At 48.2% G+C, this 19,434-nt stretch overlaps 1 protein-coding gene across 4 annotated transcripts in view; it reads left to right on the top strand.

The window, feature by feature from the left end:
- Positions 1-2,269: 2,269 nt before the first annotated feature.
- TMPRSS6 (transmembrane serine protease 6) overlaps positions 2,270-19,434 on the top strand; it is a 32,272-nt gene continuing 15,107 nt past the window's right edge. For 2 of the 4 annotated variants that reach the window (XM_044986210.1, XM_044986229.1), the window contains exons 1-12: positions 2,317-2,516; positions 3,417-3,484; positions 4,638-4,785; positions 5,009-5,151; positions 5,335-5,402; positions 6,682-6,866; positions 10,278-10,319; positions 11,132-11,336; positions 14,522-14,658; positions 16,024-16,136; positions 17,075-17,184; positions 19,259-19,404. In XM_044986210.1, coding sequence (XP_044842145.1) covers positions 4,638-4,785; positions 5,009-5,151; positions 5,335-5,402; positions 6,682-6,866; positions 10,278-10,319; positions 11,132-11,336; positions 14,522-14,658; positions 16,024-16,136; positions 17,075-17,184; positions 19,259-19,404 — 1,297 coding nt within the window. In that variant the 5' untranslated portion in view covers positions 2,317-2,516; positions 3,417-3,484. Of the gene's footprint in view, positions 2,287-2,316; positions 2,517-3,416; positions 3,485-4,637; positions 4,786-5,008; positions 5,152-5,334; positions 5,403-6,681; positions 6,867-10,277; positions 10,320-11,131; positions 11,337-14,521; positions 14,659-16,023; positions 16,137-17,074; positions 17,185-19,258; positions 19,405-19,434 lie in introns of those variants that run through there. The other 2 variants (XM_044986216.1, XM_044986222.1) reach the window with 2 other exon arrangements.

Consider the following 19,434-nt stretch of genomic DNA (forward strand, 5'->3'; position numbering starts at 1 on the left):
AGATTAATGTCTACACATACAGCGCTGCAGCGGCATCGCAGCAGTGTGTCTCGTGAAGATGCTCCATGCTGATGGGAGAGAACTCTCCCATTGGCATAATAAAACCACCTCCCGACATAAGGCTGTCTGCAGCGGTGCTTATGTCAGTGAGATGGTTTACTCACACACCCCTGTGCAACATAATTTCTGCCGACATAAGTTGTAGTGTAGACATAGCCTGGACTCAGTACTTGGCCTCTCTACGAAGACCATAAACAAAGGCGAGGCAATTGTTTTCTGGAAGGAAGGATGGATGATCTTGTACTGAAGGTACTGGCCTGGGAGTCAGGACATCTGGGGTCAATCCCACTGCCACAAACTTCCCACGTGACCTTGGAGCACAATTTTCAAAAGCATCCAAATCACATAGGAGCCTAAGTCCCATTTTCAAAAGGAATTTAAGCACCTAGGAGCACACATCCCATTTACTTTCAATAAGACTTAGGCTCCTAAGTCATGTTGGGGTTTTCTAAAATGTTACCCTTAGGTGCCCAAGTGCCAGATTTGTAAAGGTATTAGCCACCTAGAGAGACAGATAGGCACTTAAATGCCTTTAAAAATATGTCCCTAAATTGCTTTTGAAAATGGGATTTAGGCTTCTAAGTCCATTAGGCACTTTTAAAATGTTTACCCTTAGTCTCTCTGTTCCTCAGTTTCCCATCTGTAAAATGGTGGTGATGATAACCCTTCCCTGAGTCCCAGGGTGTAGGGAGGGTAATTTCATTAATGGTGAGAGGAGCTCAGATACTACAGTGACCAGAGTTGGATAATAAACACATAGTTGTGGTGATCTGAGCACTTGTCCACTAAAAACTGAGGTAAAGACACTGTATAGTAACAGATTTCATTCTCCACTGGCCCAAACCTAGATTGGAACCACTGACCTCCCGCTGAAAGACTATTGCTCACCATCTAATAACAGCCTAGTGACCAAATTCTCGCATACCAAGGGAGAGCTATACCAGGGTAACCTCTGTTGGCTAAGAGGGAATTTCCACTAACAATTATCACTGAGGTGACCCCATTTACTTTGTTGCAGCCCTGTTGGCCCCAGGATATTAGAGTGACAAGATGGATAAGCAGCAAAGAGTCCTGTGGCACCTTATAGGCTAACAGACGTACTGGAGCATGAGCTTTCGTGGATGAATACGACAAAGTGAATACCCACGAAAGCTCATGCTCCAATACGTCTGCCACAGGACTCTTTGCTGCTTTTACAGATCCAGACTAACACAGCTACCCCTCTGATACTTGACAAGATGGATAAGGTAACATCTTTTATTGGACCAACTTCTAAAGCTCGTCTCTCTCACCAACAGAAGTTGGTCCAATAAAAGATATTACCTCACCCACCTTGTCTCCCCACTTGGTCTTTATTTATTTATGGTTAAAGCATAGTTACTTCTGGTAAAAAACGAGGTGCATTTACAGAGCACAAGGTGCATGTACAGTGGGGTCTCTGGACTATACACCAGAAGGTGAGTCGGATGAGATGTATTATCAGAGCTGCATGGAGAGCCTGGGGCTAAAGAAATGGGATGCTCCAAGCTGGAAGGAGGGGCATTAGCAAAGCTGCGTGGGAGCCTAGGATTGGATTAGCAAGGGTGCTATAGGGTGAGAGTGAGGAGAATTGGCCAAGAAGGGACAGGGGGAGGCTCAGAATTGGAGTGGCAGGGAGCATTACAGATCAGGACTGAGCTTTGCCTAGTTCTTACCAGTGCTATTAGTCTGGACAGTGCTAGCCCCTGCCACCTCCCATTGTCCCTCTTTTGTACAGCCCACTGCCTTCAGCCCTCCCACCCCGTCTGAACAAGCCTTTTCTTCTCAGTGCCATGTGTGCCTTTTAGCTCCACTGGGACCCAGGAGCGTAGCTAAGACAGAAAGCAGTTGCTGAGCAACTAGTTGCCCCCCTAGAGGGAATCTGTGATCCGTCTGCACCTGCCTTCCAGGTTAGGCTTCTCAGGGGACGGGGGACTGTTACCCGGGCTGTTTACAGCATCATCTCTTTACAGCCTGCAGATCCTCTCTCTCGGCAAACCTCCTTACCCTCTGAGCCATCCTCCATTAGAGAAAGCTGTGTCTCTCCTGGGCACACTCAGCCCTCTCTGTAGGGCCGGACAGGGCAAAGGCCAAAACAAAGGGACATGGCCTCAGATTATTGATCGCCAGGGAGGCCTTGGGCTTGAGTAAACACATATCTACCAATGTGTGTGCGCCCGGCCACACGCAGAGCCGGAGGTTTCAAAGGTAGGTCTGTAGCTTTGGGGAAAACCCCAGTGCCTAGAATTGATCTTCTAGCAAAGGGAGGCTCTTTTTGATCAGTTTGTGGTTCTTTATGCGGCTGTTGTTTTGAAGGAATCCCTTGAAGGTGGAGTAGAGACCCTCGCCTCCTCCCTCCTGCTCCGGGGCAGGGGGATACCCCTGAGGAACGTCAGCTGAAAGGAGATCGCAGTGAAGAGCTCCAATCTCTACTGCATGTGAGAGGGTTGTAGGAGACAGGAAGTGGTGGTGTTAATGGATTCATTGTTGTTTTTGTGCCCGCTCTTGTTAAGTTAGATGTTTCCACTGAGTTGCTTTTTTTTAAACACTCTTTACATGTGTCTCTGTATTTGAGGAGCAAAGTTGAGGGTTGGGAGGAGCCTCAGTATGGGGTGAATAAGGAATGCTGGCTGCCCTTTGTCGTTCTCATATGGTCATGCAGCACACACATTAATACAGACTTCCATGTGTGCACATACATGTGCATGCACACGCTTCAGCCCCCTAGGGACCTTATCTAACAGGCACTCACATGCACCCCTCACCCCTACACTCTAACACACAGTCACAGCCCCATGCATGCACATAACTCACTAACATACACATGTGTGTCCTCCAGGCAGGCAGAGCACCATGTAAACATACTTTGGAACATGCTAACACACACTCAGGCACTCTCTGACACCCCCGCACACTCCCTCACATTCATGTCCATGCACACTCATACGTTGCTTCTCAGTGAAGGAAACATGCAAATCCTTTGGCCTCTGCTAGAATGTTATTGGGTGACAGGACTTTCACTGGGCCTCTTAAGGGACAGTAGAGGGACAGTGTCCGAGGAGGCCAGCCCAGGAGCATCCAGTCTTGGTAGGCTACGGTACTTCTTAGCAGAGAATCACGGGCGATTACAGGAAGGGGAGTAGGCAAGAATAAGTCAGACAATCAAGTGTTGTGGGAGGAGGGTAAAGATGGCGATCTGGAAGATAGAGGGCTGAATTACCTTTGGGGAGTCACCGCTCCCTAGTATCTATCAGTGGGGAGTGGGGAGAGGTGGGGTAGCAAGGAGGTACTTTAGAGTGGGTTATGCAGCATTTGAAAGCATTCCTGTTGCCTTGCAGACCCCTGGAGCTCAGCGGTCTGCTTAGGTGATGCTGTTGCATTCAGTGACATTTGGAAGCAGACACAGGTATGCTGGGGAATGTATTAAAAAGTTAGGACTTACAGACACTAGGGGCACAGAGCCAGCAGGAGGATGGATAGGGCATGATCCTAAAGGTCTCATTCAGCTTCTGCCTAAGTAATGACTGAATAAATTCCTGTGGGACTTCAACGGGAGTTTTGCTTGTGTAAGCAATGAGCAAGGTCCTAGGGATTTGGCATAGCTAGGGCCCTACCAAATTCAGGGACCATTTTGGTCAATTTCATGGTCATATGATTTTAAAAATCGTAAATTTCATGATTTTAGCTATTTAAATATGAAATTTCACAGTGTTGTAATTGTAGGGGTCCTGACCCAAAAAAGGATTTGTGGGGGGGCTACAAGGTTATTTTAGAGGGGTTGCAAAGATATTGTGTGTGTTGGGGGGGGTTGCGGTACTACTACCCTTACTTCTGCACTGCTGCTGGTGGCGGTGCTGCCTTCAGAGCTGGGCAGCTGGAGAGCGGCAGCTGCTGGCCAGGAGCCCAGCTCTGAAGGCAGAGTCACCACCAGCAGCAGCGCAGAAGTAAGGATGGCCTGGTATGATATTGACACCCTTACTTCTAGGCTGCTGCATACAGAGCTGGGCCTTCAGTCAGCAGCCGCCACTCTCTGGCCTCCCAGCTCTGCAGGCAGCAGGGCAGAAGGAAGGGTGGCAATACCATACCAGGCCATCCTTACTTCTGCGCTGCTGCTGGCGGCGGCTCTGCCTTCAGAGATGGTACAATATTGTATTGCCACGCTTACTTCTGTGCTGCTGCTGACAGGGTGCTGCTTTCAGAGCTGGGCACCTAGCCAATAGCCACTGCTCTCCGGCCACCCAGCTCTGAAGGCAGCGCAGAAGTAAGGGTGGCAATACTGCAACCCCCATGCAACTCCCTTTTGGGTCAGGACCCCCAATTTGAGACATGCTGGTCTCCTCCATGAAATCTGTATAGTAGAGAGTAAAAGCACAGAAAAGACCAGATTTCACAGTCTGTGACGTGATTTTCATGGCCGTGAATTTGATAGGGCCCTATGCATAGATAACAAGGGGATGTACAAATAGGAAGAGGAGCATATAGATGATAAAGGACACATAGGAAGGGAGTGAGGGATGCGAAGATAATACAGCCTGATCCTTGGTCTGCTGCCTGACTAGATGCCCATGATGGAGGCTGAGGAAGATGCAAACACCCCATCTGAGGATGAACCCAAGAGCAAGGCTCGCGACTGCCTGCGCTATGCACCCCTCTGGATAGTCCTTGTGCTGTTGGCTGGAGCTGGAGTGCTGACCTGGTATTTCCTAGGTAACAGTTCTAAGGTGTTTTGTTCTTTATGCTGGTGCTCATGTGTCCTAGCAAGGAGGAAGTCAATTTAGATGACAAAGAGAATCGGTGACTCCTGGATGGGTCACCATTCAACCATCTGTGCGCTGATTCCCTAGGGAGCTAGCTAAGTTCCCTCACCCACCCAAAGAGCCATCTGTCCTTCACATCCATGGGTTAATCTGCCTATGTCTTTTGTTGTCAGACTACAGACCACGACACTTGGAATCAACTGTCCTGCAGTTCTACTCCGGCAGCCTCCAGATCCTCAATTGTCAGTACTCCCTGGACCTTGGACGGCCAGAATCCAGAGCCTTCTGGATTGAGTCAGCAAAGCTACAGAAGATGGTGAGGGTGGTTTCATGTGTGGGGTCTGAGGCTGAGTCGGGGAATGGGCCAGAGGTGCTTCTGTGAATGGAAGACTAGGTGGGTTATACCAAAACAGAGGGGGCTGGAGCACTGGGTGGGTTCCATGGGAAGTTTGCTGTTGTACTCTTGCTGGCTAGTTATCAGTTGGCATTCTTATTACAGCTGAGGGAACTTATTCGTGTCACAGACCTGGATCCATATTACAACTCCAGCACAGTATATGCCTTCGGGTGAGTGTTACATCCACATTTGTTTGCTTTTCAGGACTCTGTCTCTCCTGTCCTATGTGAAAGTTACAGTTAAGTTGTGATCTTGTTCAGTAGCCATCTGTTCATCTGATAAGAGCTGCTGCAACCTCCATTCTTACTCCACATGGGCTCTGGACTAAAGCTGATTGAAAAATGGAATTTCCATCTCACTGGAAATTCCAATAATTCAACGTTTGTTTTCAGCCCCAACTGAGATGAAAAGTCAAAATATGAAAACTTCTTATGGAATGAAAAGTCCAGAAAAAAAATAATTAGGAAATGTCAAAAGGTTTAGTCTCAGCATTTTCTATTGAAAGACTGTTTTGACATTCTTGAATCGAAATGTTTCATTTCATACTGTCAACACAAAATGAAATGCCACAAAGACCATGATGCATCCTGGGAGATGTAGTTCTGCTTGGGGCAGGGCCCATAAGGTAGAAGTGGAGTAGGAGGGACCTGGAACTACAGCTGCCTTAGGGCACTGTGGTGGCTAGGGCAGATGTGGAGATTAGTGTCAACATGATCCCAACATTTTGTTTTGATTTTCCCAAATGGCAAATTATGTCAACAGCAATCTTTGCCCTCAGAAAATTTCTATTTCAGAAAAAAAAACTTTTTCCAGCAGGAAAATGTTTCATTCACGTTTTTTCACTCAGGCCTACAGTCGCTCCCCAGCTCGGTCCATTTTCTCTGTCATTCAGCTGACAAACTACCGTGGTTGTGATCTCCTGCACTGTATCAGTGGTCCCTGCACAGGATTAAAGGCTCATTCTGATCAGCTGAACAGAGTCTAGCATCAGTCACTTGTCACTACTGGGAGATGGGACATGGAGCCTTAAAGATCAACATTTTCAATCTATGTCAGCAGTGACCACAAGTCATTTCCACCTGAAGCACATTCAAGTGGATTATAAAAAAGTTTAATGATCTAATTTTAGTTTCTAATGGGCAGGTGTCCATATCATTAAACCCACCATTACCAGTGGCACAAGATGGCTTCCTCAGCAGAAAGACCAACTATTGAATGGACCATGGACCCACTGGCTCTTCTTTTCCACTAAAGGTGGCCTTTCTAGGTCGGACTGAGGCACATTGGTGGGGCAGTGTGCTTTGGGACGTTTGCACTGATGTGTCTGCTCTGCAGCTAAAGAGAGGAGGACATCTGTCTCCAGGGCTGTCAGTGAGGTGACTCTCACCAGTGCTGAACTCACTTGAAATGAAAAGGATGAAGGAAATTAATGTGATATCTCCCTGCTAGGGAGGGGTCCCTGATCTTCTTCTTCTGGTTCGCCCTTCAAGTCCCCGAGAGTCAGCACAAGGAGATGACTGCTGAGAGGGTGAACATGACTCTCTGCAGAGAGCTTCTCTCCAGCGCCAACGGTACAAGCCGCTTCTCCTACCAGACAGAGTACAAGGTTGATCCAGACTCTCTGGTTCTGCTGGGTGAGTATCAGCCACCCAAGTGTGACCTAAACTTTCAGGATTAGGGGCTGAAGCCTATAAGTTTCTGCAGGCAGGCTGAGAGGCTAGACTGAATGGCATTACTGAAAGGGAAGGAGAGAGGAAAGGAGGAGAGGAGTGTGTTAAAGAGGAAAGGGGATAAGAGGAAAAATAGAGGAAGGGTAGAATGTATGCTAGAGGGAAAGGCAGAAGACAGAATAGGACAGGGGAATGAATTACAAGTGTTTCCTCCTTGTACAGGACACACTTTTCATGAAGTTTGGTTATTCCCCTGAAGAATTATAGACTCATGGAGTAAGAGATGGCAGTGACTGACTAGGTAGCATCTTGTCCTTTCCTCTGCCTCCTCCTTCAGCTTTGGCAAACACAGAGTTGTTCCTTGCACTATATGCTTTGTAGCTTTACTCCAATGTCCCAAGCAACCGGGCTTCCATGACGTTCCTTGGGAGACTATTCCACTCTCCGATAGACTGAGAACAGAACTGAATGCAATATACTTAATTACAATTGTTTCTGCTTCATGATGCTTGTCATATTTCCATCATTTCAATTCCTTATATTGACTTCAAGATTTTTTTTTAAATCAGTGCACAAAATAGAGATCATGGGAGGGCCTGGCAACTGCCCTTGATATTTCAGGTCTTTTATAGGCCTTGATCCAAAGTCCATTAAGTCAGTGGGAAAAAAAATGCCATTGATGGCACTGGGATTTGGATCAGGCCCATGGTGTGATTGCTCCCTCCTTGCTCTGTGATGCGATACCTCTGTGCATAGAGCCCGCAACGACTGTGTGTGTTTGTTTAAATTTTGCCCTATTGCATTGCAAACTCATCTCTAATTTGCTATCGTTGTTACTCCTAGGGTCTCTTTCACTATTGCCAATTCCAAGTTTCTCATTAAATAACATGTTTCCAACCATTTCCGCCTAGATATATTAGCTGGCATTTTACCCAGATTAATCTTATTTTGGTATAGCCCTACTCTATTTCTCACTTCACAAGGTCTTTTTCTCTCTGTTCTCATGGCTGTTTTTTTTAATTTAGTATTGGGGAATGTCATTAAAATGCTTTTTACTCCCTCTTCCAGATCATTAACGAAGATGTTAAATAAGACCAAACCTAACGTCGCATTGAACACCTCTCTCCGTTTAATAAATTGCCATTTATAATTATTTTTTATTTGCAGCTTTTCAGTTTCTGGTGCACTGTATGTGACAGGGCTCACATTCAAGCCAATTTAAATTAAGATTTCATGAAACATGCCTAATGATTCACTAAAAATCAAGCAATATTGCATCTTCTGCTTTCCCTTTATCCACTAATTTAGTAATTCTATCAAAAAAAGCAATCAAGTTTGTCAGTCCCATTATCTTCTAAAGGTTTCCAGTTTTTTCCTCTCATTCCCTTCATGTTTGTTCATTATTTTATTAGGGTCTAAAGTTAGATTTGCTCAATTCTATTGGCCATGAAGATCTATTCGGGTTTCCCTGTTTCTCCATGACATTTCAAAAGTAAATGTCTGTAGTTGAGTAAGATTTGAGTTTGGGAAGAAGTATGTCTAGCACCTAGAGCAGGGGGCAAAAATCAGGACCCCAGGATTCTATCCCTGGGACAGACACTGCCTTGGCAAATCACTTAATCTATGTCTTTGTTTAGCCATCTGTAAAGTGGGAATAAAATGTTAGTTAATAATTCCTTTACACTTTCCAACCTCACAGCTTGTTGAGGTGTAATTAATTGACAGCAGTAAAGTGTTTTAAAATCCTCAGCCAAATGCTCCTATGTGAAGACTCTTAATATTACTAAATTTGTTAGCTGCCTCTCTTTATCATAGGGTGCCTATTTTATCAACCCACTGATTTGTATGTGGTCAGATCTTCCAAGTCTTCTCTCACTTTTTTACTAATAGCTATTTGTAAGCCTGCAATCTCTCTCTAGCCACAGGATTTCAGCCCCTTTTCTTTCAGGAACTCATTTTTATTTCTCCAGAATAAAATCTATTTAACACAAGTTCAAAAATATCAACCACATTCTTTCACCCTGACTCAAGGTCTTCTTTAGGAGCCAATCTACTCCCTATAGAATTACCGTCAGCAGGCCATCTGCCTAGGAATCATATATAACCTGGCCTCTTTCCTCTGCCCTAGGAACTCCTGAAACCACAATCTTCCCACCCACCAGCAGCCCTCCACTCAACAAAGCTCTTGCTGGCCTTTATGAGGACCAGGTGATCTACAAATTATCACCTGATCACTGCCTCTTAGCATGAGCTGGGAGGGAGCTGGTCAGTTACAGGTGGGGCTGGGCCCAACTCCCCTAAATGGGCCAACCACAATCTGACACTATTTTTTTAAACAGGTTTGTGGATTGTCCTCTCTTTATGTTCCTTTTTAGAGGGATATCTTATAGAGCAGTTCAATATTCCATCTATTGGACATCACTCACTGGGGGCTTTGTTCTCTCTCCATTCCTGTCTCTCAGAGACTACAAGAAACTCCCACTGTTTTCAATGGAAGTTATTCATATCCTGCAACAGGAAGAAGAGGGCCCCAAATTTCTTAATTCCCCATAACTGATTTTCTTGTTAAAGAATCCCTTTGGACTGCAGTATTCTGTTAACCTAGTTATTCACTGTGCCAAACTCACATACCTTGTGGTCACTTGTACCAATCCTCCCTGTTATCCTCACATTTTCAGTTGTTTTTTTTCCCTTCATAACCTTCTTTGACAGCAGATTCAAAGCCCACTGAAGTCACTGGAAAGAATCCCCCCTCCTTGAGGCCCTGAGTGAGAAGAGCCCAATCCCCTTTGGGATTTGGATCCTTCTATCCCCACATCTCTGCTCACCCCAAGGGACTTTCTTTCCATCTAGAGTAAGAGAGAAGAAAGGAGGAAAGTGGATTGGGTCACAGGCAGGTAGCCAGGGTAGAACCTTGGGAGGCCTGGGAAGCAAGGCACTTCCCTGAGGTACTGGTGCTTGACAATGAGCATGGTTAGGAGGGGAAGGGCCTAAGGCCACTTGGGGTGTGGATAAAGAATGGGGGCCTAGGTTAATGACTGACTTGGGTGGGAAGAAGAGAATATGCCTGGGAGAGGACCAGATGATGGCCAAGCAAAGAAGGAGAGAGGCTCATGGCAGGTTGGGGCATCCTGGGTAAAAGGGACAGGGCCCAAGATAGGTTGGACAAGGATAGGAGGAATGGGAGATAGAGGAGGTGACCAAGGAAGATCTTGATAACAGGCATAGTAAGGAACGAAGGCACCCAGGGTAGTGCTTGATGGGGGGACCACTGGGCACAGAAAGGAGGAGAGGGGCCCATCCTGCAGCTTAGATTTTAGGTACTACAGATTCTTATGGTTTTTTTCTTTCTTTTATATATTTCCTTTCCAACAGAATCCAGTGTGAAAGACATAATAGTGCTGAAATCCACTCTGGGTAGGCCATCCTTTCCCTTGGTTTTTGAGTTCACTTTGTTTGGGGGGATTTGGTGAGGGATCAGAATTATTGTTTACTGTCCTGAGATGTGAGATCAAGGAAAATGAGGGGAAGAGGATTGTATTCACGAAGCACGGATGCTGCACACAGTGAATAACACTTTCAAAAGCACCACTGTGACTTAGCAGCCTCAATCCCATTGACTTTCAGATCCTCAGAGTTGTTTGGTATTTATCTCAATGGAAGTTAGGCACTGAAATATCTTTGAGGATCTGGGCTAAGGTGCCTAAATCACATAGGTGCTTTTTGAACATTTAACCCAGTGTCACAAACTCTCTGGCTAATAGCTGGCCATTTGCGCTCAGGCTCTGCGTGTGCATGCATGGTGTGCACTTGGAAACTCACTCTTCCCTTCACTTACAATCCCCATTCAGAGCTGCCAACCCAAAGAGAATTAGAAGTGTCAGTAGAACAGGCAGTGTGTGCTCTAAGTGGGATACACAGTAAGTGGAGGATGGGGCCAGGAACAGGGAAAATGGGTCAAACAGAAGAGAAATATAAGAATGAGAGTCTGCCTAGAAGAAAGCGATAATTAGGTTAGAGTAGCTAGTGAGAGGGGACTGGTGTCACTGGGAGGAACTAGGTAAAGTGTGAAAGTAAAGTGAGATCACTGGGAGGAACTGGGCTAACCCAGAACCTAACCCTGTAGTAGTGGCTTTACTGGTCATCATTAGGGTATCTTGCTAGCAAGAGCCCCTTCCCTGACACTCAGCTAACAGCACTCTGGGGTTCTGTTTGTCTCATGGATTCAGGTTGCTACAGGTACAGCCACATCAGGGCGGAGGAAGTCCTCAGGCTGAAGGGCCCTGACTACTTGGCCTCCAGTTGTCTTTGGCACCTCCGTGGTCCCAAAGGCCACATGATCAAACTACGTCTGGAGTGGACCCTCCCGGAGTGCAGGGACCGGCTGGCCATGTATGATGCGGCCGGGCCACTGGAGAACCGTCTCATCACCTCGTAGGTAGCTTTCATACGACAGTGATATAAAATGTAGCAAGTGGTAGGAAGAAGGTGAGTCAGTTGGTGCTACTTACCCTTTCTCACAGTACACTAACTCACCTGTAGAACTCACTGCTGTGGGATATTAGGGAGGCAGCCCTTCAGTTTAGTAAAAACAAACAAAAGTTCAACTAGTTGAAGTTATTAAATGAATAGGAACAGCAACTCCACAGTGACAGTGGTAGTGGAACAAGAGATTGTGCTTCAGAGACCGAGGAGCTTCATGAGAACATCACTTTATATAGGACTTCTCCTCAGAGCAGCCCAGATCTTAGGGTCAGGAACCTTATAAGAGGATCCTTGGACAGATCCTTAGCTACTATAATTGGTGTAGCTGCACTGACTTCAGTGTAACTCTGCTGATTTTACACCAGCTGAAGATCTAAGATTCCTTAGGAATGGGGTCTGGTCTATATTAAGGTTAAAGGGAGAACAGGGTTTCCTGAAGGCTCTAAAATGACTGATTTATGGATGAGGAGTATGATGGGTTGGTCCTCCTTCTGGGGACCTGATGTACTGGGGTTCCACTGAGCTCACCCATACCACCAGCGTGGGCTCCCTCACCCTGTCCTGCTGAACACACACACACACAGGTAGGGACACACCCAGCTGCAAAGAGACACAGATCAGCGCTCTGTGTAGGAAGACTCAGTTCAGGGATTGCCCAGCACTCAGGTGCACACACCCTCTGGAGTGTAAACCCAAAATTACACTGTCTTGCGCTGGCTAGAGATCTGTACAGCGTAAGTCATGAAATTCGCTCCCCCTCTCAGTGTGGAGGAAGATATGCACAGCTTTTTGGCCTCCCAGTTATGAATTACACAAACTGGTTAGAGAATAAACAAAAAAACAAGTTTATAAACTATAAAAGGTAGATTTTGGGTTATTAAAAGAGATAGCTAACAGATCAAAGTAGATTACTGAGCAAACAAAACATAACACACAACCTAAGCTTAATACACTAAAACAACTAGTTAATAGTAGCACATTCTCACCCTAAATAGTGTTTTACGCAGGTTGCAGAGTTTCTTGAAGGTAAACTGCACTGCTTGCAGCTTAAATCTCTGGGTATTCCTCTCACACGCTAGACCAGGCCTACACAACTCGTAAAGCGGCGAGGGCCACATTACTCCAAAGAAAACAGCTGAGGGCCGAAACCCCCCGGCCCCGCAGAAACACGCCCCTCCCCCCCCAGCACCTCCCGGCCCCGCGAAAACACTCCGCTCCAGCACTGCCCAGCCCTGCAGAAACAAACCCTCCTTCCCCAGCGCCGCCCCACCAAAACAGCTGTGGGCCAAAAAGGAAAGTTGGGGGTGGGGAGGTGATATTTGATTTTAAATCAACCAGGGGCTCCCAGCTGAAAAGGTGGCTGGGAGCCCTCAGGGGCAAATTAAAGGGCCCGGGGCTCCGGTGGCTGGGGGAACCCGGAGCTTTCCGGGGCAAGGGCAGGGATTTAAAGGGCCCAGAGCTCCTGCCGCTGAGGGGAGCCCGAGCCCTTTAAATCCCAGCCCCAGCCCATCTGCTGGAGCCGCAGCCGGGATTCAAAGGGCTCTGGGCTGCCTGCAGCGGCGGGGAGCCCTGAGCCCTTTAAATCCCAGCCACGGCCGGGAATCTCTGCGGGCAGCCCAGAGCCCTTTGATTCCCGGCCGCGGCTGAGATTCAAAGGGCTCTGGGCTCCCCGTGGCTGCGGGCAGCCCAGAGCCCTTTGACTCCTGGTTGCGGCTGGGATTTAAAGGGCTCAGGGCTCCCCGCCACTGCGGGCAGCGCAGAGCCCTTTGATTCCTGGCCGTGGCTGGGATTTAAAGGGCTCTGGGCTCCCTGCGGCTGCGGGCAGCCTAGAGCCCTTTGAATCCAGGCCGCGGCTGGGCTTTAAAGGGCTCTGGGCTGCCCGCAGAGCACCATGTGCGGGGGATTTAGAATCCCCCCACGGGCCGCACAGTGAGGCTCCGCGGGCCGTATGTTGTGCAGGCCTGTGCTAGACCTTTCTTACCTGTGCTCCCTGCCCCTGCAGCTTAGTTCTTTTGTTTCTCCAGGTGTTTTCAGCAGTCTTCCTTCTTGGGCAGGGATGCAGTGAAGAAGCACCAAGATTAACTCACTTCCCAGCCTTAACTAGGATTTGCATATGGCAGGAATCCTTTGTTTCCCAGTTTGACCCCCACCTCCTCCTAGTGGAAAAATACCAGCAGTCCAAGATGGTGTCCAGTATCAGGTGACATGATCACATGACCCTGCAGTGTCAAAGCAGCATCCTAAGAAACTTCTCAGGAATGAGGGAGATTAGTATCTTTAAAGTTCTATTGTCCTTCCTAATGGCCCATCCAGGCTGATTGCACATTGTCTGGTGGACGTTCCCCAGGTGTAAACACAGTTGTAGTTGTTATAGTCAATATTCCTAACTTCAGATGCAGAAATGATATATGCATACAAATAGGATAATCATATACAGTAAGTCATAACTTTTCCAATGATACCTCACATGACCCATCTTGCATAAAATATATCTTAGTTAGGCCATATTCATATCATAAGAATATCTCTATGAAGAATATGTGGTGTAGTGTCACAAGAGGTACCCTGTAGTCTCAGAGTCCTCATGAAGGTGGTCTGGTCTGAGACAATATATATGAAGATATACCTATCTCATAGAGCTGGAAAGGACCTGAAAAGTCATTGAGTCCAGCCCCCTGCCTTCACAGGACCAAGTACTGATTTTGCCCCAGATCCTTCGAAGTGGCCCCCTCAAGGATTGAGCTCATAACCCTGGGTTTAACAGGCCAGTGCTCAAACCACTGAGCTATCCCTCCCCTCTGTTTAGGACAAGATGAAGGCCATGACAAGGGGTGGGGGCATGCTCCCCCACCCTGATCTGAGCCCTTTTCTCCATGCTATTCCTTGATTTGGTTACTAGGCCCAGAGCTTCAAAGGTATTTAGGCTCCTAATATCCATTGATTTTGATGAAAGTCAGAAGTCTAAATCTGGGCCTTAGTGTCTAGCAACATATTGAAGTTAAAGGTCTGAATAATTTAATCCCCTCTTTTTCCTCTCTCCCCGTCTCTTGCCACCACTTTGCTCCTCTCCTTTCCTCACCTCCTTTATTCATTCCCACCCTCTTTCACACTTCCTGCTATCTCTTTCCTCTCAGATTCTATGGCTGCAGCCGTCAGGAGCCCATGGTGGAAGTTCTTTCTTCAGGCCACGTCATGTCCGTGGTATGGAAGAAAGCGATGTACAGCTACTACGATCCTTTCATCCTCACCGCCCAGGCTGTGCCCTCTGAAGGTGAGGAAGGCTGGAGGGAAAGTGTGGAGAATGAAGGAGCTAGGAGAGCTCACACAGTACAGGTCCCTTGTCAGTGAGCCTCACACATATTCTACAGGTCACTTCACCCACCATCACCAGATCCTCCCACTGAGATGGAACGTGGCAGCTGTTTCACATAGAAACACCACACAACGGTTTGGGATAGGAATTCATTAAAGATTGTGCGGCACTTACATGCTCCAGTGATGGCAGCCAAAAATAGGACGGAGATAGATAGAAGTGAGCAGGGGCGGCGCTAGGTATTTTGCCGCCCCAAGCACAGCAGGCAGGCTGCCTTCGGCGGCTTGCCTGCGGGAGGTCCCCAGTCCCGCGGATTCGGCGGCAGCCTGCGGGAGGTCCACTGAAGCCGCGGGACCAGCGGACCCTCCGCAGGCATGGCACTGAAGGCAGCCTGCCTGCCGCCCTCACAGCGACCGGCAGAGCGCCCCCAGTGGCTTGCCGCCCCAAGCACACACTTGGCGTGCTGGTGCCTGGAGCCGCCCCTGGAAGTGAGGAGTCCTGCATTCAGCTAAAGCCACGGGGGAATTTAGGTCAGCAGAATGGACTCCTATTGGAAATTGGCTAAAAGGCGGTTAAAACCTTACTTTGCACAAAGTGCCATGGGATCTTTAATAACCAGGAGTGGTCAGGGCATGGGTTGTCCAAGTCAACTGACAGAAGACAACACTAATGTCTCAGGAACCCCGAATGCCAGGCTGGAGCAATGGCACTGAGTCAGAGGGAAGAGCAGCGCCTGTTACAGCAGCACCACTGCTTTGGACACTTCTCTGACGGTCTCCCACACTAGTGCAAGCCAGGCTTGACCCCTGCTTAGCTCACGAGAGCACAGCGTGTAGCCTTTCCCAGTTGGGCTGTCCTCCTTTTCAGCCACTTACTCATTTTTGAGCTGTACCCACTGCCCTTTTCTCTAGCTCTGGTCTCTTGGTATCTCCTGCACTATGATTCTTCACCCTACCATCCCTAGCTCTTCCCGACGTGTACACACTGTGGCATGGCAATGTAGTGCGCCAAGCAGGCATCCACTCCTGCAGTTGATTCCCTCAGCTGTCTGCGTCTGAGGTGCCCCCTCGTCAGGAAGTAGCTCCCCTGGGATGTTTCTGGTGCTCCCAGCGAACCCAGCTGGAAAAGCATGATGTTGGTCCCACAGAGAACACAGACCATGAGCACAGCAAGCAGCTTCATGTGTCTCTAGCAAACGTGTAGCCTGCGCCTTCCCCCATTCTTCTCTGGAGGGTGGGGCTTGTCCCTTTTTTCTGCAGCAGGCGAGGATCCAGTTTTCCCAGCTGACGTGGCGGAGGGGTTTGTGTGTGTCTGTGTTTTCAGACTGCCAGGTGAATCTAACATTGCAGGGAGGCCTGGAACTGCAGGGGAAGATCAACACTCCACACTACCCGAGCTACTACTCACCCAACACACAGTGCACCTGGCTCATGATGGTGAGCCCCCCGGCCCCTCCGCTTTCCCTAGCCAAACCTTTCCCCAGCAGTGGCTTTGAATAGAACTCCAGGGCATCCTTTCCCCTTCACCACTGCTCTGTGGCAATGCCCTCTCCACTCAGACCCAAGTGGCACAGGGGGGCTGAGTGCCAGGAAGTTTCATCTCTGCAGGCCCTACTGCAGAGGGTCATGAGATCACAGCCACCCAGCTCTTCCTGTAATGCTAAATGGGAGGGAGTCCCCGCTAGAGCCCCACCTAGATGGGAGGAAGGTTTGAGGGGAGAGGTTTCCTGTGAGGGAAAAAGCTGGGAATCATTGCCCTACAATACTTCCAATTCTGACTTTGGTTCCCGATGAACTGACTCTTGTGGCTCTCCTCCTAGATCTCTGCCCTGGACTTGTGACTATCAAGTAAACTCACTAGGCAGTCACCTTCTGTTCTTCAACTCCAGCCTGTCTCAGTTCAACCAAGACCCAGCATTAGAGTAGCAGGGATGAGGAGAGAGGTGCAGTGGCACAGCTAGGTGCAAGGCCCCAGGACTGGAACAGCAGGGTTCCTGCATGTCAGGGCTGAGAGTAGGATCTAGGGCTGGAACAGCCTCCGTGCTGGAGGTGCATTGGGAAAGGTGTTTAGAGGGAGGTAGGAGTGGTCTAGCAGGGAGTGTTGGAGGACATGACTGAGACTGAGATGCTCTGGCAGAGGTCTTGGAGGCAGGTCTGGAATGACAGAGGGTGCCACACTTCAGGATTAAGGTGGGCAGTGGCCTGGTACCTGTGTAGACTGTGCCTAACTCTTGCCAGCTGGGCACTGTGTGAATTCACTGCTCTCCCATTTGTGTTCATTCTGCCCATTTCATGCTGATGGTCCCATTTGGTTGGATGGAAATGTAGTTTTCTGCTGCTACCTCAGCTCTGCTCTTGGACCACTCTCCATGCAGGTCCCATCTCTTGACTACGGAGTTGTCCTGTGGTTCGATGCCTACACGCTGAGGAGACAGAAGTATGATCTGCCATGTACTCAAGGCCAGTGGATTATTCAGAACAGAAGGTGTGTGCTCATGTTCTTGCTGGATTGTCACTCTCCACCTCTAACCCCAGATTACTTCTGCATGAGTCTCAATTCACCCCCAGCCCTCTCCTGTTTAGCCAGCCCCCAGGTCTGAAGAAGGAGATTCCTGCTAGGAAACATTTGCCAGCTCTAACGTCTATCTACTTGCTCTCACTCAGTCATTTGATCTGCACCATTAACTGTAACAGAGAGGGATAGCTCAGTGGTTTGAGCATTAGCCTGCTAAACCCAGGGTTGTGAGTTCAATCCTTGTAGGGGCCACTTAAGCATCTGGGACAAAAATCAGTACTTGGTCCTGCTTAGTGAAGGCAGGGGGCTGGACTCAATAACCTTTCAGGCTCCCTTCCAGTTCTAGGAGATAGGTATATCTCCAATTATTATATTAAAGCTACTGATAGCACTCAGTTGTCAATATTTTTTTCAATACTCTAGTGACTCCTCCTTGTCCACTGACTGCCTAGCTTGACCAAGTAAATGTATGGCTTTGCCTCACCTTCCTTCAGAAAAGCATCTTAGAGAAAGAAGTGCTTCTTTTGGGCAAAGGCAACATCCCCAAACCTCTCCAATGTCGCTATCAACTTCCCTTCTTCCTCGTGCTGTGTAAAGCAAACGGTCTAGTTTCCCCCACTGTGTGCAGCCCTGGCATCCTCCCACACCTCTTGTGTTTGCAAATGTGCCTATCACCACCTCTGCAGTAGCGTCTGTGTGTGCTACTGCCTCGAATCCTCCTCCGCACAAATCTGCCTCTGAGTCTCTGCCTCTTCCTGCTTTGCCTATAAAAACTCCCATCTATAAAGACTTCTCTAGGGCCTCCCTAAGCCCAGCTGCCATCATGCACTGGCTGCCGCTGCCTACCTTCTCCCATGTACAAAGAAGCATGGCCACTGTACTGCCATCCTCAGACCCCTCCAGCTGGCTCCGCTTTCATTTCAGGAGCCTGTTCAAAATTGCCTCATTTTAGAACCCTGTATGGGCCTTTTCCAACCTACCTCGCAGACCTTGTCTCTGCTGCTCACCTGACTTCAGCCACCTCTGTCTTTGAACCTGAACCAGGGAGTTGTTTCAATGACCTCAGACTCTCCACTATAGGTGTCACAGCCTGTCATCAGCAACAGCTGTCTTGTATGTCTCATTTCACCAGCTTCCCCTCTATTTGCATCCCTTCCTTGCATGTACCTTCTTCTTCCTTTCTCCCTAGTCCAGCCTCTCTTTAACTCTTATTTAACCATGTGAAGCATCTAGGACACGAGTTCATAGGAAAGACAATATAGAAATAGCATTGGATTAGACAGCCTAAATTCTGGTCTTCCCCAGACAGGGATAAATCAGAATTAATGCCTCCAAAGTAGGTGGAGTCATTCTGGATTTATGCCGAGGTAACAGAGCAGAATTTGGGCCAGTGGACTGTGTATAAAATATGGCCCGTTTTCAGAAGAACCACCATGACACCAATTCCCTGTGCCTGGTTTTTGTTACCAAGTGCATAATATTCTCTTCAAAGCTGTTCAGTCCGGAACATCCAGAACCATACACACATCTATCACTCATTTTAAATGGTGTTTACTACCACTTTCATTTCAAACTTCTCTCCATCTTACCCTTAGAAGGTCTCTTTTCCTTTCCCTCCATCTCCATCAGTCTCTAGGGTTGCTTCATTGCACATTTCATTTTCACTGGCCCCTGATCTTGGTTACACTAGTGTAAAACCAGTGATGTCTCTGGAGTTGCTCTGGCCTCAGGACGTTCCAGCCAAGTAGCTAAGTGCTGGTGCGGTGGAGAAGAATATGAGGTGCTGGATGGCCGGTCTGCTGAAAAAGCCTGGCTTCCCCGGCATTTCCAAGGGCATCACCACTCTTTCCTCTATCACTACTTTACATCCCCAAAACATACAGAGGGTGTTTCCCCATCTCTGCTATCCCAGTCCTTGTGGTTCTCTCTCTCTCTCAATTCCCAAGTGCCACGGAACCTTCCTGCCCCAACACCCTTTCCCCTTGAGGACATTTTTTCTCCTTCACACAAACGCTGTGATGTCCTGCCTGTACTTCTCTATCAGGTTGTGTGGCCTGCGGACCCTGCAAGCCTACGCCGAGCGAATTCCTGTTGTGTCCTCTGCTGGCATCACCATCAGCTTCACCTCTCAGATCTCCCTTACCGGACCCGGAGTGCAGGCTGCCTACAGCCTCTATAACCAATCCGATCGTGAGTACAGGGCTTCTTATAGCCTAGAGA

This window comes from Mauremys mutica, chromosome 1 (genome assembly GCF_020497125.1).
Source record: "Mauremys mutica isolate MM-2020 ecotype Southern chromosome 1, ASM2049712v1, whole genome shotgun sequence".
Taxonomy (NCBI): Eukaryota; Metazoa; Chordata; order Testudines; family Geoemydidae; genus Mauremys; species Mauremys mutica.